The sequence below is a fragment of the Polyodon spathula genome, chromosome 29 (assembly GCF_017654505.1).
Source record: "Polyodon spathula isolate WHYD16114869_AA chromosome 29, ASM1765450v1, whole genome shotgun sequence".
Taxonomy (NCBI): domain Eukaryota; kingdom Metazoa; phylum Chordata; class Actinopteri; order Acipenseriformes; family Polyodontidae; genus Polyodon; species Polyodon spathula.
The window spans coordinates 6,374,364-6,399,475 of NC_054562.1; the positions used below are offsets into that span (position 1 = coordinate 6,374,364).

Here is a 25,112-nt window from a genome sequence, read left to right on the forward strand (position 1 = left end):
CTATCCATTTTGACAGTGTTGGCACGAAGGCTGCAGTTCGATCTTTAATAGATTAAGCCAAGGGTGGGCAACCTGATGCCTGATGCCTGATGCCTGATGCCTGATGCCCCCCCCCCCCCCCCCCCCCCCCCCAGTCAGCTTACAGCCCCTACATACTATATTCAAACCTCTTGCATTGTGTATTGCAACAAAGCATGAGTGTGTACTATTGCATGACAGTGTTGAGGGCCGCACATGGAGTATACATGTAAACCTTTTGTGCAAATGGTTATTTACTATTTAAAAGAAGTATATACCATTTTCACTGCATTCATATTTAGTCAATATCATACTATTGTATTATTTCAAATGTATCAAGATTCTCATGTTTAGTAAAATTCTATACCATGTTTTTTTCTATTGGATGAAATAAAAGGCTGATGCAGCAAGTCCCAAACTTCATTAAGCACTAAAATACATTCTGTAGCAATTCCTAATACAGTAAACGGTTTTAGAACTACAGGATATAGAGAATTTAACAATGCAGATATTGGCTAAAATGTGCAATTCAAAAATACAAAACTTCTGAGCTAAACACACCCAGTAATGGCAGAAGTAATAGGATTTGTACACTTATGAGCTCACGCCTTTTGGGTCAGTTGTTGAATTAAGTGGCAGTAAGAAGAAGTCTATTGTCACACATCATTTTGGTGCTGGGCATTACGCACTCAATCGAAACAACTTTTTTTTTTTTTTTTTTTTACTTTCTCCACAAGCGAGACATAATAAACCCAGGTACAAGTCAACACTTCCCATTCCAATGAAAAACAAAGTGGCTCTCAAACCTAAACTGCGCAACAACCAGACCCTTCTATAAGTTTTTTTTTTGTTCTGCCACTTGCAATAACTGAGCAGACCGGCATGAGAACACTTGAACTTGATTAACATTGGGTTTGGCAGTAGCCTTTATTATGCTTTCTATTCCAGCTAAAATACATATATATGTTTTCAATCAGTAGGATAAACAAGACACAAATAATTCAGATCAAGAACAGAATCACTCCAGCAACAAAACACAATTAGTTGGACACCTTCCTCACCCCCCATTTTACTTAAGATTCCTCTATTCCCTTACTTTGTCTGTCTCACTACCATGCTAGTGGCACATGGACCTTTTAGTGAAACACAAAATTGCTGATGTTTTTTTTCACATGAAAATAATTCAATTCAAATGTGCTTACAAACAAGCTGGAAATAATCTTACACCTTCACCCAGTCAATTGAAAACATTCTGCATAATTTTAATCAAGATCTGCATTTTTGTAAACAATAATTTGGCTGCGTGTATCTAGTTCAAGAAGGGATACTTTGTAATCCAAACATTTTAAAGTAACCATTATATGCATTTTAATGAAAGTATACATCCTACCTATTTTAATGATACAACAAAAATGACTAATAAAATCGTACAGTGACAAGAAAAGTAAAACAACCTATTCATTGCCTTTTCGGTAAAATAAAAATTAGTTTAACATCACATGTAGAACATCTATCTGTCTGTCAAGGGTTTTCTGAAAAAAAGGTCAATTAATATGACAAACTCGCAATCCTAGAAACAGGCACCCAATATGCATCATTAAAATCTGTATCAAATGCGAAACAGCTTTATTTACATTTACGTACGAACAGTGTTTGGCCAAATAAGCAAATGTGAACATAACTGGATGTCAGATTTGGGATTATACGGGTTACCTGCAGAGCGCAGATTGATTTGTATTTAAGATTAAAACCGGGTTGTTATTAGAATAGATGGATTATGAAATAGATCTAATGTGCTGTACAAATCACCAAGAAACGTAGATACCAAGAACAACAAGACCAAACACACCAATGTAAATCAGATGCACCTATACATCACCTACTTGGTCCATATGCATATGAAATTAACTTCGTGTATTTAACTGTTAACATGCAAGTCCCAGTGACTATATTTTCCGACACATAAGCGCCATTCAAACGACCCCGTTAGGTATTTAAATCTCTTCAAGGCGAAGTAAAACGTGGAAGAATGAAACGGGAAAAAAAAAAAAAACAGGGAGAAGCGGCAGCAAGCAACATGGCTGCCGTTGCCCCTTTAAATCAAACTGGCCATATAATATTTCTATCACCCGAAACAGGTTAAACATATAACTAATGCTTTACAAAAAAAAAAAAAAAATAAATACCAGATACAAGAACGCAATTACAAGAGATGAGAATCAGAAAAAAAAAAAAATGCAAGTACCTTCAACGTGTTCCATTCTAAACAAATACCCCCAGTGTTTGAGCTTCCTGGTGCAATATAAAACAGAAAACAGCCAACAAAAGAGACGGATGCTACAGTGCAGGCCCCTTCGCTGTCCAACACAATTTATTGTTACAATTAGGGGCAATTTTCAGTCAATTCTTGGTTCCACTGTTGCTTGGGTGGCCGCAGACTGGTTACAGGGTCGCTTTTTGCGGGTAGTTACAGAAGAATTTGGTTAAATCTGCTTTCAACGTGTATTGTATAACACTGCCTCTCTGCCTGTACCTGTAACAAAAGCGCCCTGCTCCAGGCCCTGTCTCCCTGCTCAGCGCCAAATCCACCGCCGCCCCATTGGCCGAAGTGACTCTGCAGACAGCATACCGGGAAATGTAGTCTTTTTGCTAATAATAACAACACTAATAATAAAACAGATTCTTTACCCTTTAATTTCCAAACGAATTATATGTTCCAACCATTAAAGGATAACTGCTGTCATTCCCACATTATAGAAACGGATAATAACATAAGGTTAGTTGTGGTTAATTTGACAGCACAACTATTTATTGTAGGTTCGTTTCGAGATTAATAATACAGTAATAATATTAATTTAAAAAACAAAAACAACAACAACAACAACACAAATATCTAAGGATATTTTAACATAATGTACTGAATATTGTCCTTTGGCTATTTCTGTTTTAATATACGTTACAACACGTGGGAAAGGGTTCAGTCTTTACAGCGAATAATAATAATAATAATAATAATAATAATAATAATAATAATAATAATAATAATAATAATAATAAGTGTTTGGGCTTGGCATTTCCCCCCAGTGTTTTCATGGCCTCTTTCCAACCCGTGTCAACCTAAAAATACTATTAGTATACTTTTATAATACTTTTCACTTTTGTATTCCATTTTTTTTTTTATAAAAAACAAACAAAAAAAAAAAACAGCAGTCAATTACTACCTTGGTAATAAACATATTTCACAACAAAGCCCTAATTGATTTCCAAGATAACGAATGGGTTTATATTTCTAGCAATGGCAAATATCCATAACGCCTTTCTTAAAACAAAAATACGACAATCTGCATTGCAACAAATTGATATTACGTTTCAAATACTATGTCAAATACTATGATTTTATTTATTAATTTATTTTTTAAATGAGACGTTTTTAAGAACAATTTGAAGCTGGTCTATTATGCAGCATTACGTAATCAGTATTGGAAATAGTCCCGTATCCAGCAGTTCGTTCAATTGTGATGTCACAAATACATACCGTTGCTGAATCAAAGCAGGAAAATGTAAACATCTAATATATTAATACCTTGTAAGTAAATGTTTTTTTTTTTTTATCTGATAATTATTTTGATATCCTGCAGTTGACAACAATTACAGGCACACCAGTCTATTTTAATTAAAACTTCACACTGCTGCAAGATGCGTGCAAATGTAGTATAAAAACAGAACAGACATCTGAGACTGGAAGCCATCAGAGGAAAACATTTACATTCACCAGGATTGGGAATCTAATTTGCAGATCTTGCTGTCAATCACGAGAGGAAAACACATTTTCTTTATGACTGAAAGCATGGGTTCGCTCGCCTCCTGTCTTCTCGTTTACAACACAGTGGCTTTGACTTGCCCACATCAGCGAGTTTGAGGCTCTGCTATTGGAGGGGCGATTTACTTCCACCCGTTTTCCTGAATCTCCTGATCAGCGAGTCTGTGCGGTTTGACCGGGAATAACCTCCTGAATCAAATGGGTCCCGCAAGCCTGCTGCAGCTGCAGAGGAAGAAGCGTGTTGGGCTGCGATCAATGGGTCTGTATTCCTGTCTGTCCCGTATGCACACCGATTTATTAATCAAACCTTACCGGTTAAGCAACCTCACCGAATGGAACACGCTGTTTTCATTTATTTTTTTTTTCAAATCTGCAAAATCCTTTATAGAAACCCGACAGTTCGTGTGGACTAAGTTACACGCAGAGCCTTTCCTTTGGCTGCCCAGGAAATAATCAGTCTGTGATGGATCAAGTCAGATTGAGGATTTTTCGCTGCTGCTTTTTCAGTTTTCGTCTGGATTATTAATTATATGCACTTTGAAAAACCGGAACAATCCTCGAAGCTGTTGTTGGCCTTGCATTCTACAGCTAAACAATTATACTTGTTGCTGAATTGTTTACAATACACTCAAACTAACCTTGACGCCGGGTGAGTACTGCTAGTTATATTTTCTTTTTAAATAGTACATTTATACTTTAGTACAGTTACAGTATGCAGGGTCCCTGTGTCGATGCATTGTATTACTCTGTGTTTATTTACGTCTCATTGGTGCTAGTAACTAAGTGTTCCCAGGATTGCGAGCAGCAACTAGTGTTAATTTTATGTTGGGTTGTGTACAGTCGGTTTGTCATAAATCGTGATGTGCGTTATTTCTCAATGTTTTCAAATGTTTCGATAAGTACTGATTTTAATGGCGGTAATTTCATTTAGTTTATGAATCAGGCCAGGCCACACAGAGGGGAGGTAACAGACCCAGGAGGGAGAGGGAGAAGGAGAAGGGTGGAAATGGGCTTCCCCTCATGATTGCTTCTTTGTCATGCAAGTTGAACTCTTTCTTGCTATCAAGATTTTGGCATGGGAACACATTTGACTAGTTTGTTACTGGATATCCAACTGGTTTGTAAAAATCCCAGCATAGGTTTACTGTCACAATGGCCAAACATCAATCTCTGATAGACTTTGACACATACATTATAGGAGGAGCTTGGCTGGCAGGTGCTTCAACATTCAGGAATGCACAAATTGCTGATGTTTTAAGAAGAACAATCTAAAGTACTGACAAATCAGTCTCTGGCTCCACGCTAAAAAAAATAACATTGATTTCAGATTGCCACCTCCCAGCTCCCTGGTGATAGTCGTTGACAATGGTCTCAAACTACTACTCCAGACCAACACCTTGCTGTCCTGGCTGTGCAAGGTGGTGCTCAGCATTTTAGAGCATTGCAGAGAACTGAAATCATCGCTGTTGCAATAAATTATTACACATTCATTTTATCTAGCGTTATGGTTTCTTAATGTTCAGGCCACATAAGCATAGTGTTATTGTGTTTGTGTTTTAATTAATTAATTGTAAATTAAGTATTGATTGTTTTCCTTTTTATATTATTTAAGGTGAACTCCAAAAAGGCAATGGTGGCTTTTGGTTCCAATGTGCTCTTGTCTGTGACAAGATCCAGGTAATTTGCATAAAAAATGTATTTCTTATAAAGACTTTGTGTCCCATGTAAAGGATTCTGTAGTACCTTGGTGAAAGGCAAATGAAATGAACCTTTATCCACACTTGATGTTTGATGTAGTCCATTAGCCCAGCTAAATGTTTGCACAGCAAAGTCTACCAATAAAACACGACTATATGTTGGTCAGGAGCTGGAGCTTCTAAAACATGTTTTTTTTCCAAATGTTTTGTCTTGTACTGACTGCTATAGTAGTATGAGGGCTATGCAATGTTTATGTAGTGGGTGGTTTCTTTCTGTGAACCTCATTGGCACTGGGCATGCTCAGTTCCGCTCCTTCTGGGCAGCTCAGAGCTCTACACAACAGGTTTCATCAGTGATCCGAGTAAGCGGAAAAATTCTCACTCTGAGCCGCACAGTTACTTCTCTGTTTTGTCTTTACAGGGGATCATACCTCCTCACCCAGACACACCATTGCCCATATTTCCCTTCCACGGCAGCACTCCACTACCACCATGAACACTCAAACAGGACTTCTTCTGTAACTAAAAGGAATCTCAACTCTCCATACGTTACTAGCGCTCTGCCTCGCTTACGGATCAGTTACTTATCCTCTCGCGCGCTGCACAGGTCATGCTGCTGGCTTCAAGAAGCGAAACCGGCTAGTGAGAGCAGTACTGTAAAGGAGAACCCAGCTCCTGCCCCAGCACCCGAGAAAGCTGTGGTGAAAAAGTCATTGAGACAGAAAGTAGTGGACGAAGTGAAACATTATTATAATGGATTTCGGCTGCTGGGGATTGATACCAAGGTCGCTGTGAGGATGGGCTGGAGGTTACTGCATGGGCAGCAGCTCACCAGAAGGGAGAGGAGAAGGGTAGGTTTGTTTCTCTTAACACGTGGGTGAGGGTGGGTGTGTGTGTTGATGTGCACCCTCTACTTTTATGATTTAGCCTGGAGGATCCCCTTAGGATACCTCTTGTTATGCAGTTACAGGAAATTGATTCAAAGCTGCTGTCGTTCATTTGGCAAAGCAATGTAATACCAAGGCCTTACACCAAGTCTTGGGCTTCAGAACTACCTTCAGTGTGTACAGCTGTGGCCAAAAGCATTTCGTCACCAAGAATTTTTCTAATTGCGACGTAATAAAAAAATAAATAAAAAAACAATATGAACATAATTTAGATATTTTATTTAACATCATGCAATCAAATACCGGTAAACTACAAAGTGATATCACAAAAGTCTACTTGAAGCCATAATAGTAGCACAGTATTTCATGTTTGATTTCAAAATATCCAATTTTTCAATTTTTGTTGGTTAAGTATATGGAAAACTACCAAGCAGTGAGTAATTAAATATATTAACGTAATATTCAACTTTATGAAGCACACTTTTACAGGGTAATGCAAAACATTCAGCTTTAGCTGTATTGTTATGCAAGGAGTTTGTTACATAAAACGTTCCTCCCTTGCATGAACTGCTCCTATTAATAACCCTGTAAACTCAGGTGTGATTTATTTTTTATGCTGTAAGCGTGATCAATTCAGAGAATTTACAGAGACCTGATAAGTCAAACTCCTAGCACCTGGGCATTTCAATAGGCAATTTCAGAAACCCAGGACCGGTCTTCAAATGCTGTGAAGGTGGTGTAATCATGAAAAGCAGGTGCTTTAAAAAGAGTCAGTTGGAATACCACAGTAACAGCTCTGATCAGGTAATAGCGGGTTTAACATGAGCTCAGTTCAGCTCGAGCATTCTGGTAGCTGGCACTTTTTATAATAAATCTGAACAAGGACTAGGTGCTGTGCAAGTTCCTAATCGTGCTGGTTATACATTGTTTCTAGATAGTGTGGTGTAGTGTATAACCCTGTTTTTCCTGATGTACAGGGTCTTGTGATGTCATTGTTTGTGTGCGTGTGATATATATAATATATATATATATATATATATATATTTTTTTTTTTTTTTTGCACCAAATGGAACCCAAAAGTAAAATGCCAGTTTTAAGGATGATTCATTCGATAGGTTGCGTATGTTGTCTTTTAAATCTGATGTAGAGACAGGGCGGTCCATCCTCTGAGATTAATAGGGTTTTACAGTGTTTTCAGCACTGTTTAAATGTGAAGTGTCTAAATGTTAAATAAAAGTGCATTAACAGTAGGTTGGTAGCAGAGAATGAATACAGTAGCAGAGGTCTCAGTTTTCTGTAAAATATCCATGTCGTATAGTGCAACAAATATGATTGGCTACAGCTACAGTACGTGGGTATTTATGACCAATTCTAAGTATAGAGGGTACTTCACAATTGCACATGTTAACTAGATCGATTCTACTGGTAGACAAAAGGTACAGGACAACCCCACCAGAATTTTTTTTTTTTTTAAATTGTTTTACATTTTTTTTTTAATATATTCTCATTTCCAAGTTGCCTTCAAAGCAGACATATAAAAAAAAAAAGACATTCTGGGTGTGTGAGCATCCTCCGATCTCACAAGCTTTGTGAAAATTCTGAGGAGCATCACATGACCCCAGAACGTGCAGTAGTGTTTCACGTGTCACCTCTATGCATTTCAACAGTTTTTCTGTTGCATGTTTCAGCTGCTGAGGACCTGTGCAGATCTTTTTCGTCTTGTCCCGTTCACTGTCTTCATCATCGTCCCTTTTATGGAGTTCCTGCTGCCTGTGTTTCTCAAGCTTTTCCCAGAGATGCTGCCTTCGACCTTTGAGACACAATCAAAGAAGGTCAGTTTGCATGTAACAAAACTCCCAATTTAATGAAAGCTATTTTTCTTGTGGCCATTTTCTGGGTCTGGAATAATGCTTAAAAACACTCAGTGTAATAGATAAATCTGCACTACACAGGGATAAGCTACAGCTGGAACATTTTTTACAGTACTTGATTCTGTGGTTACCCTTATAAAAGTGTACCACTGTATTTTTGCTGTTTTCCAGTTGTTATACCATGGTTTGCTATGCTTCCAGTGTGCTTTTACTAGGAGAAACTTTTATGAAGTTATCCCACTATTACTCCTAAAAGTTGTGATGTTGTCTTGGGGGAATTCACTCATACTGCACACTGCATTCAATTATCAATCAGTTTTTATGTATACTGCACATTATTGCAATGAGGTTGTACCTAGCTAACAGCAGTAGTTTGACATTCCTAAGATGCTGGGTGGAGCCACTTCTGAGGTTCATGCCTAGAATCTGCTTTCATTTTGATTCAGACTGCTGGTGTTAGTTTGTCGTGTGTGTTTCATTTTAAAGCAACTATTTTTCACTTATTCAATGGACATTGTGAATCAAAACCTACAGTGCATCAGATTAACGATAATTATTGTTTAGTATTGTTTGTTCTGTTGGAGGTATGAAAGTAAACCCTATTTGTAGCATTATATCCCCTGTATAGCTTTTAGTTTTATTTTTTATAAACATAGTGTCCCCCGTTCATCAGATATCTCAGGGAGTATCCTATTTTGTGCTGATTTGGGATGTTCTCTGTTAAATCAAGTGTCTCTGACTATCTGTATCACACATCAAAATGATCTCAAACTCTTTGCTTTGCACCGGAAAGAAATAGAGAGATATTAAATTCTGACTATGATGCTTGCTTGTGGAACACACTGTATGTACTATGTATACTTTCCCCAGTCATTAGCCTTTAAATGCAAAGCTGTGGGATTGGTTAAGGAACTTGGTTGAGTACTGTAAAGATATCAGAGATTTCAATACCTAGTCACTACTATACCTCTTGGTGTGTGAAGGGCACTGATGGGTTTGTTGGTGTACTCCACAGGAAGAGAAACAGAAGGTACAGCTGGCAGCCAAAGTGGAACTGGCCAAGTTTCTCCAAGAAACCATTGCAGAGATGGCCAGGAGGAACAAAGCCCAAACGGCTGAAACGCAAAAGTTTTCAACTTACGTACAGAAGGTATTTAACAGGGCGTAACCGTGAAGGGACTTCTGCAATGATCACACAACTGGGTGGATTGCAGCACTCGGCTTGGCGCTAGCAGTGCGGTAATTTCACAATACCTTGAGGAATCTTCTTGCATAACTACAGCTATGGCCAAAAGTTTTGCATCACCCTGTAGAATAAACAGATGTTGCTTCATAAAGTCAAATTAAACCTGCTGAATAATGTTGTGTTTGTAGTGTTCTACATACTTAACAAAAAACTGACAAATTGAAAAATGAAACATTTTGAAATCTAACATGAAATACTGTTATGGCTTTCGGTAGACTTTTGAGATAATTGTCATTTTATTTTTATAATGTCTCAAAATTTTAGGTGATGCAAAGCTTTTGGCCCCAGCTGAAGATAATACCCGTGGTTCCTGACTCAACATGCTATTTTTTTTTTCTTAATGGATGTTTTTGATTAGGTTCGACACTCTGGGGAACAGCCTGCCACCAAGGACATTGTGAGTTTCTCCAAGCTCTTTGAGGACGAGCTGACCTTGGAGCACCTAGAGCGCCCCCAGCTGGTTGTGCTGTGTAAACTGCTGGAGCTGCAGCCCATCGGTACGAACAACCTGCTGAGATTCCAGCTCCTCTTGAAGCTGCGCAATATCAAATCCGACGACGAGGTAAGAGAAGCGCACAAGAATACGGAGCTCCAGCTGGAGCCTGGAACGGAATTGGGGCAATGCCCTTTATCGACGTTTCAACCCAGGATCAGAGAGAGAGCCAGCAGCGGTGTGGAACGCTTTCATGAAAATGAGACTTGGTTTAATTAGTCAAAACGTGTGTAAACAGGTTTGCAGTGAAGTATATTATTTTAAAAGATCAGGAGTTAGATGTTAAATACATTGTTCCTCCCGTATAGCTGCATGAACAACTCCTGTAAGCAACCCTAAAGACTTGGGTATGATTTATTCATGCTGTGATGAGAGCAATCCGTTCAGAACGGATTTAAAACTCCTGGCACCTGATTATTTCAAGAATATCTGAAACCCAAGACTGGGTGCAGGGCTAGTGCCCTGTGTATTCGTAGTGGGCCATAGTTTTCATTTGCTGAATGTAATGCAGCATCCTTTCTGTGTTGCATGTGTCGGGCTCACGTGTCTGCTGCAGAACCCCTGGGTGTTGAGAGTGTGTAACGGTGCTGTGCTCTTGCTCCAGGTGATCGCTCAGGAAGGTGTGAACTCTATGAGTGTACCAGAGCTCCAGACAGCCTGCAGGATCCGTGGGATGAGATCACTGGGCGTGACGGAAGACCAGCTCCGTCAACAGCTCAAACAGGTGAGTCTGCACACTTCCGACTTGACTTTGTATCATAATTTTACTGTTATTGTTATTATTATCCATCCAGAAACACAATGTGATTCCAAAGGACTTGCAGAATAAGCAGAAAGCCCAGCTTTCTTCAGCACGTGACATTGCTTTATCATGGCCAAAAAAAAAAAAAAAAAAAAACAACCCAACAACAATGAAATTACACTGAAGAAGGCACTTGCAGTGTTGTCTACTTGAGTTTTATATAGCTTTCGCATTTACCTGATGCCTTTCCAGTCCTTCTCAGTTCCTTTTATAAAACTCGCCAAGATGAGCCATCTTGATTCTAAGTGTACTGGGGGCCAGCAACATGTCTTGTTTTATTCACACCACAGATTTGTATTAGACAACATCCCAATTAATTATAATTAATTATGCTATTTGCTTATTATTTTTACCATTTTTTTTCTGTGTGGTTGTGCGTTTCTGTTTTGGACGAGAAGTAACTTGCTGCTTTTTACGTCATTAGCATTGTTAAAGTGGCACCTGTTGTAGGAATTTAGTCACAGGATGGGTGGTATTTTTATAAGCACATGTACATACACAATGCATGCCAGCGCGAATTGCCCTTGGGCACATTCTGTGCTTCTCTTGTGACAATTTAAATTTTTTTTTTAAAACTTGGAAACTGTATGCATTGTGCTGGTATTGTCCTTCCAATATCCATGATTTCTAACCTTTCCCTTTCCTGTTGCAGTGGCTGGAGCTCCATCTGAAGGAGAATGTGCCTCCCTCTCTTCTGCTGCTCTCTCGTGCCATGTATCTGACAGATGTCTTGCCAGCCCCTGCTGTCATCCCGACACTGCCAAAACTGGAAGTAAGAGCTCCTTCTCTATCGTAGAGGTCCAGCAGGTGGCGTTGGTGTACTTTCTAATGTAACGAAGTTGTTACTTATGCAGAGTGGTGGCCTATTGATATTGGGATAGGGTAAAATTAAGCAATCCTTTTTAATGTTCCGTATACCAAAGCACTTGCATTTGTCAGAAGTTAAACATAACTAGATAGTCTGTACAATCTTGTTAAACTTGAGCAGACAAGTCCATATTGAATTGCATGCATAGGTGGGGCTTGACTGTTCAAAGATTAACATTGTAGCCCCGTTTACTGCTTTGAATAGAACACTCTCCAGTGTGACTTCACTGTGACATGTTAAGCAACCTATATAAACAGTATGTATCAGTTCAGTTGTAACTGTCTGTGGTATGCAGTACTTTTATCATAGCTGTAGGCTCTATAACAGCTAGTTGCAAGTATCTACCACAAAACAAACCTTTCAGTCTAAGTTAGGGTTGTCTCTCTGTGAACACAATTCAGATCATGTGCTCTGTATGGAATTACAAAAATGTTAAAGTTTGGAAGGGTAATAAAAAATAAATAAATGTTCGATATTGGATTTAAAAAAAAAAAAGAAGTATAAATTCATAAACTTTTTATTGTAGTTTGCAATAATTACAAAAACTGTGAATTTTTCCTTTTATTGTGTTACGTAACTACTTAAAAACGTGTTGATTCGCATCCAATGTTTTCTGTATTGCACTCCATTCAGCTTGCTAAAACTCTGGAAGCACCAGGCAAAGACAAAACAAAGGCACCTGAAATCCTGGTTGACCCAGCCCCACTAATTAAGGGTATCAAGGTACAGCACACTCCATGACTATTGTATGGAGTTTCAGATTATACTTAGCCAAAACTTTTCTCGTTTTAATCTAATTTTCTCCATGTTGCTGTGATTGGTTAGTTTTTCCATTGGTTGAAATACTGGCATATATTCAACAGAACCTGATGTGAAATACAAGCTTTAAATACCCACAGGCAATGGGGGAAAAAAAATATCTCCCTTTTTTCAGGCATCTGCATCATCCTACTATTCAATTATTTTGGATCAGAAGACACTATGCGGTGGTATTTTCATTTCAGTGAGCTGTAATGTGTTAGATGTCCAGCAGGTGGCGATGGTGTATATACTTTAATATTCAGATGTAGCAAAACCGACAGTGAGTGTGTAGAGATGCCAGTGATGTTGGTGTAGTAGTAGTAGAGCACTTCTTTATTTTGTTTTATACTGCAGAGAGGCTTCTTCACCATTTTAACTTGTGATTTGTGTTTTCAGGGAGAGGAACTGTTGGAAAAACCCATTGAGAAGACGTCAAAAGAGCCTTTAAACCCTGAAGTTATAACTCTTGTAAGTTCTTTATCTTGCTGTAATAAACAGCAAGATAATAAACCTAGACTCGGATCACTTATTTACACAGTGGGGTCTGATTTCTTTTGGCAACTGGTAATGATATACCCAAAGGAGTTTTGAAAGCAAGGATTAGATACAGGACTACAGTTTCCAGGAGTAGTGTTGGAGTTTCTGATTGAAACCGGAGAGATAAGTTAGCAACTTAATTTACAATATGTTTAGCTTCTTCAACAAGAGAATCTGCAGCTGTGGGCCTAGATTGTTAGAAGTGAGGATTGTCCTGGAACATGCAGGGTAACATGTTGTGAGTATTAAAGACTGATACATGTTCTTATGTTATGGTTAACTATAACATAGATATTTGTCTCCTTTTTCCAGGCCAAAGCTGTGGAAGAATCACAAAAAAGCACAAAGAAAGTCGGTGCTAATGGAGTTTGAAGGCAGGATGCATGTTTGTTAACTGGCCTGTTGGATGAAATTATGGAAAGACAAAATGAATAAATAGTATTTTATAGAAAATCTTTCCCCCCTGGGTGCTTTGTAAGTGTTTTGACTATACAGTAAATTTTCCAGTTTCGTAGGAAAGGATGCTTGGAGGTTTACTGCTTGGCAGTTTTTTTTCGTGTTTGCAACCGTCCAAATCTAGTAACTGAACTTTTTAAAACTGTTTTATATAATTTGAAAATGAAACACTCTAAAACCATCTCAACAATGTATCTATGTTGATAACTGCTAAAATCCTACTCTGATGCAGCTGCACTAGTGTGTGTGTGTGTGTGTGTGTGTGTGTGTGTGTGTGTGTGTGTGTATATATATATATATATATATATATATATATATATATATATATATATATATATATATATATATATAAATATAGTGAAACTATACATGTATTATCCTATTTGTGATCCATACAGTAATATGAAAAGGACACATGTACAGAAGATTTGCAATAAATGTGTTGTTGAAGCCCTGCCAACTTAGCTTTTCAAAGCTTTATATTTAAAATAAATGTTACAATATGATATAATACATATTGATGATGCCATTTATCCTGTATAAAATAAATGCAGCTGTACCGTGCATTAAAAAGTGATTCAAGGACTTCCAGCTCGTTCTTGTTTTGAGAATTACTTTTCTGCTTGTTTTATTATTTATGAATTTGGTGCTCATAAATAGACTGTTAGTTAGACAATGTGCCATTAGTGCTCCCCTGGTCCTCTTGACCTGAACAGCCCATGCCATTAAGCACATTTCTCCCTGTCCCCGCTTATTGAGGCAAGACAATCTTCAAGCCTTGGTTTGCATTCCCCTACACGAAATAGAATAGAAAACGAAACAAAATAATGCCCAACACAAGTCCAGAAAATTAATTGAACAAAATGAATCCCTAAATCTGTATAATCTGTGTTTTACAGTTCTTGATCATGATATTGATCTCTGCCTCACTGAGCACAGCCTCAGCTCCTGGTTTGGAAGCAGATACCACAGAAGCTGTGTGAAGCAGCAGTTTGCCCAGCTCTGCGTTTTCTGGCGTCCCTGGAGCCAGCGCTTCTCTAGAAGTTGAAGCTAACTCGCTGCAGTCTGAAAAAGGCAACACAACCATGGTCTTCAACTGATCTTCATTGCCTTCAGAAATTTGAATATTGAAATGAGATTTACAAGATTTAGCTTTGGGTAATGCACAAGGGATGAAGGAACTTGAGGCTGCTGATCTATAGGAACCCCCTTTGTCTGTAAGAGGTGATTTGCTGTATAAATGGGAGCTGGCACAAAGGTCGTCGTCAGAGCTACTCAGTTCTTCACGATCGTAGCACTTGAATTTCTCATTAAGTTCAAAGGCTCCGTGAGGACCTTTACCCGTTTGTGTCTGTTCAGGGTTTTCTGGTGAACATATGTCTTCCAGCAGGCTGTGGTAAAGACGTTGAGCTTTTTCCAGGTCTTTCTCTGAAAGTTGTACTGTAGGTATATCATGGAGGGCGCTGTTTTTCCTAAACAGAACCAAATGTGCATTAATAAAGAGGGATAGAGGAGTGATGGCGAACCAATAGGAACTTACTTGTTTAACAAAAAATTGAGAAGGCTTAATTATTTATTGTTAATATGTGTATGTATGTTATGTACTATTTTGTTTAACTATTTAAGTGAAGTAAATATTACCATTCCGATGGAAACATACCACATTCCAAACAAAACCTGACATTATGACATCAACAGTACTATATTGTGTCTCCCGTTCTTTACTCTCAATATTGGCACAATTGACCTTACCTGCTTATCTGTGTTTCCTTAGAAGATGCTTCAGTTTGTAACGATGCAGTAAACACACATTCATACCAATGGCCCGTTCACCACAAGACAAGAATATGTACTTCTTGTTTCCACCTACCTATCCAGGCACTGTGTCATAATTGGAAGCTCTTTTGCAACGGCGTCTCTCTTGGCACGTTGGAGCCTCTCTGCGATATGGTGAAGGCTCTCTGAAAAAACCCCACAAGTATCTGGCTTTTTTTTTCTTTTCACTCCAGTCTTTAATTAACTGCTGTCCTACACAGCTGTAAGCTTCATCGTCTTACTTTTTCCAGCCCCTTGTAATTTTATGATCAGTAATCCAGAGTGGTTCTCTAATACTTAAACACTTTTTTTTTTTTTTTTTTTTGATAAGTCTATTTAAAGGTGCTTTCACCTGAGCTCGGGAGTTGCTCTTCCAAAAAAAAGCAAAGGGGTTTGAATCTAATTTTGTAAACACTAATCAAATTACAATTGCTTGGTGACAGTTTACCACACTGTTCCATAATGTCACACTGTGCACTATTTGGCTTGTTCACATTCCTTCAAGTCAATTTTAATAATAAAATGCTAAACACTGTATTGGCTGAGCAGCATTACAACACTACAGAAATGTACCATTATGAATTCCTTCCCCAGTACACTATATACCCTACCTGTTGAATCCTCCTGTGTTTCTTGAGTGAGCGTATGGAAGTAGCCACTTTTTCCTTTGAAGCAGTAATGCAGTCTCAAACATGACATGGTTGTTGCTTTCTCATTTGGCTCAGGACCTTTAAATGCAATGACTGTGATATTAACTAAATAAAATGTGTAATCCTTAAGGTTTTAAAATCAATTTCACTCCCTGTAATTAACTTTAGAATACTTTTCACCTCAATCAGGAACTTTTTTTAAAGTCAATATACACATTTATAATAGTTTTCACCATACATCAATTTTTTTCTTTTAATAATCGCTGATGATCATATAGCATTTTACACTATAGTGTCTTCTTTTTTTAATTCCTGAGTGCGATTTGATGACAATTTAAGGAATTGTTAAAAATGAATTGCTAAAAAACATAGCAGAGATCTAAGTTAGGATCCCTGTTTTAAAAGCAATTCCGTGATCTTTCCCGGTTTCTTATTTCCTGCTGTACCTAATTGAATCTTTTCCATATCCTCCAGCAAAATGCTCTGGCGCTGAACTACTGTCACAGTATCTTCATCACAGCTGCAAGAGAAGATATCAAACTCAGAACAAAATCTCTTAGAACAGCCGTAAAAATGTGGTAGAACAAGGCTTTTCATACAAACTTACAAAGCCAAATGGCAACCTCTGTTGGTCAACATCAACAGCACATCCAGGTCTTTTACTGTTGCACATTTCAAGCTGAGAAAACACATTGAGAAAAGTTATATGTGTTGTAAGGAAATATCAACAGATGTTGCTGCAAGTTCCTAAATTCTTAAGGAATTTACTACATGCTGTAAATTTGAGAATAAAAACAGTTGACATAAGCATGTATCACTGGATTATTGATTGATCTGTGCTCAGCCTCTCCTTTCAGGACACTCGGTGCAAGCTTGAAATGTAGATTGACATCTCTCAGTCCATCTCTCAGAGACAGACAGGGAGGCAGCAGGGCTGCTAACACAGCTGATGAGGCTACAAATATGATGGAGGTTGGGGAGAAAGAAGGTAATGGCACAGGTCTAAATGTCCCTGGCTTGGATACTACTGGTATCTGACACTGTTTGGAGGTTGACATGAATGTGGGAGTTATCTCCAGGCTTAGTCCAATATCTGTTCAACTTGGTTGATGGTTGCAAAGATTTTTCAGTCAATAAAATAAATGAAGGCGAATTTAGAGTTTTCTCCCTGAATCTTTGCATAGCTTTACATACCTTGGATCATGGACTTTAAGATGCCAGCCATCCAGGAACTGCTCGCTAGAAGGTATCAGTATTTCTCTGTAGTGCTGGATAATGGCATCAACTTCACAACTGGGCAATTGGGCCTGGCTCTTGATGAAGGCAGTGGTGCTTTCCTCTTTGAAGTACACTGTGTGCAGGTTATCTTTTACTGGGATGCCCTGCATCGCATCTAGGAAAAGCAAAACAGTTCAATACAATGCATTCATCTGTGTTTCTTCATGTGCACAAGCACCTCCGTGGACAAAGGCTATTCACTAGGATTGAGAGTAATTAGCTTTAAATGTAATTGCTTTTTTACAAGTTCTGATATCATCCATAACTATTAAACACTCAACAGTGTTGAAATTAGAAATACTAAAAGACACTGAAAAATACTTCTAGTCAAAACGTTTGTCATCGGAAAATGCAGAATTACTAAAAGAAAGTTAATGAATTCAATGACTAACGTTTTGACTAGAAGTCTTTTTCAATGTCTTTTTCCCTTCACTATTTTATGGTGTCTGTGTGGGGTTCTGTTGCTCAAATATTTTGTTCATATTCTTTTTCTGTAAATCTGCCTTTTTGCCTTTGAAATTATTCTTGAGCGTCAGATCAGGCACTGAACAGCTCTTCTCGTTTCATTCCAATTATGTGACAATGTAAACTTTCAGTCGTGCATTATCTAATCAAGCTCAATATATTGTCTGATTCTTACCAATGACTGCTTGCCTATAGGAATCTAGGAAGCAGTTCAGATAATATCGATTTGCAGAAGTGTAGCCGTCCTTCAAAACCCCAGCAATATTACGCTCACCAGTGCGAATTAAGTCACCCTAAGCAACAGGAGAGGAGTCACTTATAAAAATCAGGTAGATTCAATCCAAAAATACTGTGCTATTTCCCTGGTACAGGTTTAGAGAGTTTGAAGACGTCACAATACTAACCTTCATTGCGTTAGTTCCCGCATATCGCCTGCTGATAGCGTCTCCATTGTCAGCCCACATGACCTGAATTGCTCTTTTACTGTCGTAGGGCAGACTGCTCCCTTGGGAAAGGGCTTCTAATGCCTTTAACTGAGAAGTGAGAACGAAAACAATGAACTTCAGTCAGGCACTCTGAATATAACCAATGATGTTTGTTACATTGTGTCCATCAAGTAAGCATGGCCTAATTGCAAATTAACCAAATCTGTGAATTACAAACACATCGAGTCCCTTGTTAAAGACACCTGGAATCACAAATTTCATGAATAGCAAACTCTCTGGTAATTTAAAGAGCAGATTCCAATTTCAGTTTTACAGTTGTGTTAAGATGCTTTGAGTTCAGGTGCTGCTCTTCAATTCTAGTTCCCTGCAATAGACTTATATAATGTATATGCTTACATTAGTAAGCACCAGCATTGTCTAGTGCAAAACTGTACATTACCAGCAAAAGAAAAGGAAGCTTTATCCAAAGTAGCTGTTTACCAGATGATGGTGGCTCATCCTCTTTGTAGAAGTAAGAGGCACGCGGTGATCTGCCACCTTGGATAAGGTTTCCTATTTTTTTGCTGGCGATGCGTGGCTGTGTACTAGACGGTGCTCTTTAACTGATAAATAATAACTTTATAAAAACAGTCTTTACATAAGTACAGATTTGCAAATGGGTTATGGTTCCAGATATCCTTTAATGTCAACCAGATTATTAAACAGAGGTGCGATGAACATTAAAAAAAACAAATAACACCAACCTGGTTCTCTAAAATGCCATAAGCTATGGCAGCTTGAACTACGTTGGTCCTGTCCAGACAGTCAATGCAGTTTACTCGCACTATCCCTAACTGTCTGCTGATCACCTTGCCTTGTGCCATCCTGTGCGCACAGAAAACGTAAAACACTCTAATCAACCGACAACTGATTCTTCACAGGTAGCCAAGCTTTTAAAGTCCACTTTGGTATTAATTAGCACTAACCCTGTTTCTGCGGGTCCCCCTTTGGAAGAACCGAAAGATTCTAAGCACAATAAAAAGGGGGGTACTGTTAATAAAGCTAATAATAATAATAATCTGCTAGTGCTTTAGATGCACCCACAAGCCTGGGTGCCCGTCAGCTTTGTTATGCAAAAAAACTGGACAGCCAATATGATAACAATTCAGTTGTACCCAAACTGTTACCCAGGTATTTTTTACAATTCTTACAGATTTTCTACCCGTGCCGACCTCAAGATATTTGGTGTGAAAAGAGAGGTTTCTTACCAGAACCATTTCATGTCATTAATTATATGAGCTATGCCTTCTGTGAGCAACTTCACATTTTCAAACTTCATGCCATGGCTGATGAGAAAAAGAACAGCATACGCTATTAGTTACTGATTGTAATAATTAAACTATAAGCAGTATTCACCCTGCAGGTTGAGCTATTAGAATCAATGGGTTACTTTGCCAGAGCATTGACTTTAACTTTTTGCAAAACCCTGTTAATTCTATTTGATTTTGATTTGAAGAATTGATTCTGTTTATGACGGTTATAATAGAGCATTGACTTTAACTTTTTGAAAAACCCTATTAATTCTATTTGATTTTGATTTGAAGAATTGATTCTGTTTATGACGGTTATATAGAAAGTCTGGCTTTCAGCACCTCCAAATTCTGTTCTTTGGGTGGAAATTTACATTTACAGAACTGTCACTAAGTGCTATAAATGTTTCCTAAGCACTATTAAGTTGTTTGTTTCTTGTTTTATCCTTTTGAAAAAAAATGCAAATAATAATTACCAGTGCTCATGAAAGTCAAAGGATACATAGGTAAGGTCTACACTGTTGTACAATAATACGTGTCTCAGAAAGGCATCTCCAACTATCTTCTCGGGTCCTCCTTGCTTAACTAGGTTAACTATAACCTGGGAACACATATCAGCTTTGTTACCATGAGATATATATTTTACAAGCGATATGCTTTAAGTGCTTAAAGAGTTCCTTCTAATTTCACTTTTTTATTTTTACTGTCCCCTTATCTTTTTATGATGGTTGCACTATTCTAAATGGTTCTTATTGCAATTACTCGAATAAGTTCAGGAGCTGCTCTTCAGTTCTAGTTACACACATACTGTACGTGTAACATAAGTTAGATCAACCAGTGTCTTTATGGAAGAAAGAGCCACTTTGGATCCTGCCCTCAGCTCGGAGTGTTAACTGTTGCAGCACTGTTCTAAACTAATCCTATGAAAACAGACACAGAGCGGGTCAGACCTGCTTGTTATAATTCTTTAGCTGGTCATCAAAGTGTGCCTTGAAAGCAGCTTGGGTTTCCGTTTCATCTAAAATGAGAAAGAAAGAGACCTCAGTGTTTTCAAATATTAATTCATGACAGCCCTTTTCAAAACTTACAATAACAATGTTAGTACTAAAATATCTAATGATCCAAACATTTTAGTACATTCGTTCATAATTTACCCTACCAAGCACTTCACCAGAAACAAGACCTTATTGGCTGTCCAATGGGTTTTCATACCACCAAAAACATTTACAAAAACTTTGGTCTAATTTTATATCAAAGTTTCTGTTAAGTAGTACTGTACATTTTTTAAACTGCAGTTTTCAAGAGAGATTCATACATACATATTCAGTTTCAAATGTCATTTCAATTGTTTGTTTTTTTTACATTGACGTTACAATGTTATGTACAGGGTGCAATCATTCTGAGTTCTGGGTTCCGTTGATCACATATATAGCTATTGTCATTTTTCTTTAAATCTGCCTTTTCCTAGCTTTGAGCTTGAGCTGCGATTGTCTGGCGAATCCTAAGTTCCAGAACTGAACATCTTTCCTCATTCCATTATAATCATTTGACAATGTAACCCTTCAACTTAAGAATGGATAAGTCCAAGCATTTAGGATTATTTAGACAAAGTCAAAGTCAGGTAAAATCAGCTTTAAAGGAAAAAATGGTAATTAAGCCATTATTATTACACCTCCCCCTCCACCTCCACACACACACACACACACACTTAAATGATATTTTAAGCTACTTAGCTATTTACTCTTTAAGTGGGGAGGTAATCATTGCCAGAGTTTTTACTGCACCAATCAGTCAATGTCTGACAGTAGAATCTAGATGACTTACTCTTGTTTAGCACAGGCAGGGGGTTGTATCGATAGCCAGGTTGGCTCCAGATCACAGGTAGAGACCCCCGAATGAGCACCAGAGCAGCAGTGTGTCCCCTATAGTAGACAATCTGCTCTGTTTCCACATAGATGGATGCATGTCCTTTGCTATCCACTCCTCTAGACTTGTATCTCATACCTAACGACAGATAAACAATGATATACACTGTGGTTAAAAAGGTAATCTGTATTCATATTACCTTTTTATGATGTCTGAAATAATTCTGAGCAGTTCTTATTAAAACTACTCAAATACTGTATTTAAAAAAAAAAAAACTGTTCTGTGTTATTGTGGTTTAACCAGAGTTCAGGAGCTGGTCTTTAGTTCTAGTTGCCTGGCATAGAAATATGTAACCTAAACTAGATCAGTCCTAGTATCTTTATAGAAGTAACAGCCAGCACCATCTAGTGCTCTGGTGCTGGGGCTTACTAATATATAGTCACTGTGACCCTGTTTAACCTTAAGGTGTGATTTCAGGAATTATTTTTAAGGAATGTTTTTGAATCCATAATTTGATTTCCTGTAGCTAATCTTTAAACAAACCCTTCCTCTAAAACAGTCCTAAAAGTCCTAAAACAGTCCTAATACGTGCAGGATAAGGCTTTTAATTAAGACCAGGTCTGCTGTGATTCCCTGATAGCAGGTGGTTCTAATTGTTTGGCCAGTCCTGTACATGGCTCTTCACTGTAGTTCCTAATTCCAGTACCTGCTCTGTGCCTGCTTCTGCGAGAGATCAGTGCTATGAGGAAGCTGTCAGAGCACCCCCCCTGGAGGAAGAGTTCCGGGAGTTTGCTGCGCTCATCCCAACCAGGAGCATCGGTCAGCATGTTCAGCTTGATGGCAACGAAGCCCTGTATAATCGGGATGACCCAATCATTGACTCTGGGGTCCTAGAAAATGAGGTTTGCGGTCAAAACAAAACAGTTTACTCCAATTGCCTGGTGAAACTTTGGCTTAAAACTTGCATTTAAACTATATAACGGCTACCTAGGTACTTTTTTGCACACCGCAATCCTTGAATGAACTTCCTCTGCCGTTCATACTTGCCATTCCACTTTGCCATTATTATGAATCTAACCAATAAGGGTCACTCAAGAGCCTTGATGTTAAACCTTCACAATTCTATACCCTAGGGCACAGGGGAGTGCTGCACAGACAAGACGAGCAATAATCCATCTTTTATTTATTTATAAGAATGCAATACTGCATGTTGTGTGAAGGGTGTCTGCGTTATTTTGTACAGTTTGTGAAGCTTAGAACTGCTTAGCTCAACCTAAACTGCACAAGATGACCATTACACAACATGAAAACCACTAACTAACAGTATCAATTATCCAAATAAAACACATTGTGTTGTATATACCTGGAGCTCAATGACATCCTTCATCATATACTTATTCCAGACATCTACCTGAAAATGAAAGAACAGACAGGAAACGAATATTATGCAATACAAAAATTAAACAGTTTTAAACTCCTGTACTAGCTACAGTGCCAAAATCGGCTGGCCATTCTATCTTGCCCTGCCAATTAAAAATGAACCTGAACAGTAAAGGCATTAAAAAAGTACTTGTTGCAAGAGTGGGAGGTTTTGCTTCCCCAAGGTGCATTGCCTCTGTAATGAGCTGGTGAGGTCGTAGCTGCTGCTGAAATAGAACGAGTTTGTGTCTGTGAAGATTTTCAGCAGTTCTTCCAGCAGCCTTTGTGTGAGCTTTTCTTTCTGTCTCTCCTGTAACACAACAAGATCAGTATTAATCAGTGCAGCAAAACAAACTTTAATACTATACAGTACCTTTCCATTAGTAAGGATTCAGTAAGGATTTTAAAGATACCAGTGTACCATCTGCTGGTAGAAAACAGTCATTGCAATAGAATGATGAAAGATTTGGGATTTATTGCAAGATCAAGAAGCATTTTAGATACAAACACAAAGCTGAACTGTATTTTGAAAATAGCTAAAATATTAACAAATACAACATGTACTATTATTATTATCATTATAAACACTGATACGATGTTATATAAAATAAAAAGCAAAAATAAAGGGCCTTGTTTATAACCAGCTACTGCAGCAAGCAGTAACAAGAATGTCTTTCACACATGTTAACCATGCAAACCATGTTTATTCTTCTATCTGGATTAATTTGTATATACAGACAGATTTACACTGGTCATTGTATTGTTACTATTCATATTCTCCACATTACCTCTCTCCTTTTTGTTGTCTGTATCTTTGGCAGATATATCCCAGTGGGTCTGCTCCTGGCGTTATTATGCTCTGTACAAATCTGTATTAGAAATAAAATCATTTAGTTTTACCACCAATAGCCCATTGAAGACAAACACATCAGACTATGTAATAAAACCCCTATTGAATTTACAGAACGGCTATATCCAAGTGATGCAATGTGCGGTCTGGGAAGCACCCCGAAGATGTTTGTTTCTCAGTGCTGTACATTACAAAGATATGAGTTAGTTAAAGATTGTAATGCTCTGAAAATATAGCCCATCATATTTAATTGAATGATTACAAAGGTGTGTTTCTGGTAACTGATATTTAATTATTTACCTACAGTAATAATATTTAACCATGAAGGTGTAATGAATACTGCATAATGTACACCTCAAATGGAGCGTTACAGTTTAAAATAAAATGGGGTTCCTTGTGAAACAACAAATGCAACCCCTGTGCATGCCCTATGTAACCACTGTATACCTCAAACTCGAGATCCCGCGGCTCCGCTTCGGACAGAGGGATGGCCACAATCTTACTGACAGTGAAGACTTGGTGTCTCGGGGGAATCCTCCCAACCAGGGTCTTCTGTCGAACCAGGAGGAGAAATCTGTCAGATTCTGAGCAAAACACAGATTTAAATTAGCATGGGAAAGCCATCTGTTACAAAACTAGTTACATATCTCGAAGTCAATTTAAACACTGGAGATGTGCAATTAAAAATCTTCTAATCCTTCAAATGCCGTCTCTGTTTTAAGTGCTGGCGAGATCTGCTTGATAAGATCCCGGCTCTTAAAGCAAGGAAACTAGTGAGTCTGACCTAAGACCCAAAACTTTTTTAAACAAACATTGTACTGATTTCTTTATAGATATTTAGCTCATGATAGATAGAAACATAACAGGTTAATATAATTTCGATGTATTTAAACATAACCTGAATGTAACTGAATCTTCCCAATAACGCCTTCCACTAGCCCCAGACACACGGCGTTATCCGAAAGGGCATTGCGCGCTGAAGACACTGTGGGGAAATTAAAACAGGATAAGTTTACAAAGTGTAAACGGTGTATTACTTGTAAACAATCTATTACTTAAATAATGGTGAATAATTTACTTATTTACACTCACACACACACACACACACACACACACACACACACACACACACACACACACACACACACACACACACACACACACACACAATAACATCTACGCACAAAGATGAGATGAGATTAATCATTGCTACTTTTTTCAAACATGCGGCCTAGCCTAAAAGTTAAACTGTCTTTTACCGTTTGTAATTTCAGGACTCCCGTCAGTTCTGCTCCACCAGAGAGCGCTGTCATCGTTTACAATAATGTAGTGACTTGAACACTGAAATACTTCCATCTTTATTTTAGGTAAATGGCTTGTTTTCTTTAATCAAAGCTGAGCAGGTTGCCACGAATCCCTACATCCCAACCAACGGGTCTTTCTGTTTGTTTCCGTTGGAACTAAACACCGTTTGGAATCTAGGGGCAACACGTGGGGGTCACCATAGAATACTGACCGTGTGGGATCAGGCGTTTGAG

General features: G+C 38.1%; 3 protein-coding genes across 8 annotated transcripts in view; 1 reads left to right on the top strand and 2 right to left on the bottom strand.

Moving 5' to 3' along the window:
• LOC121302457 (histone-lysine N-methyltransferase NSD3-like) overlaps positions 1-2,572 on the bottom strand; it is a 28,077-nt gene extending 25,505 nt beyond the window's left edge. For all 4 annotated transcript variants that reach the window (XM_041232444.1, XM_041232446.1, XM_041232445.1 and 1 more), the window contains exon 1: positions 2,264-2,572. The gene's annotated coding sequence lies outside the window, so the exon portion shown is untranslated. The remainder of the gene's footprint in view (positions 1-2,263) is intronic.
• A 1,361-nt stretch (positions 2,573-3,933) lies between these two features.
• LOC121302079 (LETM1 domain-containing protein LETM2, mitochondrial-like) lies at positions 3,934-13,757 on the top strand. Of its 3 annotated transcripts, XM_041231890.1 has the most exons (12): positions 3,934-4,487; positions 4,770-4,877; positions 5,451-5,515; positions 5,957-6,386; positions 8,111-8,254; positions 9,309-9,443; positions 9,898-10,101; positions 10,637-10,756; positions 11,487-11,606; positions 12,336-12,425; positions 12,900-12,971; positions 13,353-13,756. In XM_041231890.1, the coding sequence occupies exons 3-12, from the start codon at positions 5,469-5,471 to the stop codon at positions 13,410-13,412; spliced, it is 1,422 nt and encodes a 473-aa protein (XP_041087824.1). In that variant the 5' UTR covers positions 3,934-4,487; positions 4,770-4,877; positions 5,451-5,468; the 3' UTR covers positions 13,413-13,756. The 3 variants fall into 3 exon arrangements, with proteins under 3 accessions (XP_041087824.1, XP_041087825.1, XP_041087823.1); XM_041231889.1 differs by lacking the exon at positions 4,770-4,877 and having other exon boundaries at positions 3,935-4,487; XM_041231891.1 differs by lacking the exons at positions 4,770-4,877; positions 12,336-12,425 and having other exon boundaries at positions 13,353-13,757.
• A 610-nt stretch (positions 13,758-14,367) lies between these two features.
• On the bottom strand, positions 14,368-24,930 carry LOC121302178 (phosphatidylinositide phosphatase SAC2-like). Its single transcript, XM_041231996.1, has 18 exons — positions 24,834-24,930; positions 24,473-24,559; positions 24,022-24,158; positions 22,876-23,034; positions 22,669-22,716; positions 22,012-22,195; positions 21,264-21,443; positions 20,390-20,457; positions 19,916-20,040; positions 19,398-19,475; positions 18,894-19,014; positions 18,109-18,237; positions 17,880-17,997; positions 17,156-17,354; positions 16,569-16,640; positions 16,408-16,481; positions 15,367-15,457; positions 14,368-14,968 (listed from the first exon to the last, which is right to left on the bottom strand). Exons 1-18 carry the CDS (start codon positions 24,928-24,930, stop codon positions 14,368-14,370), a joined length of 2,568 nt encoding a protein of 855 aa, XP_041087930.1.
• Between the last annotated feature and the right edge of the window lie 182 nt (positions 24,931-25,112).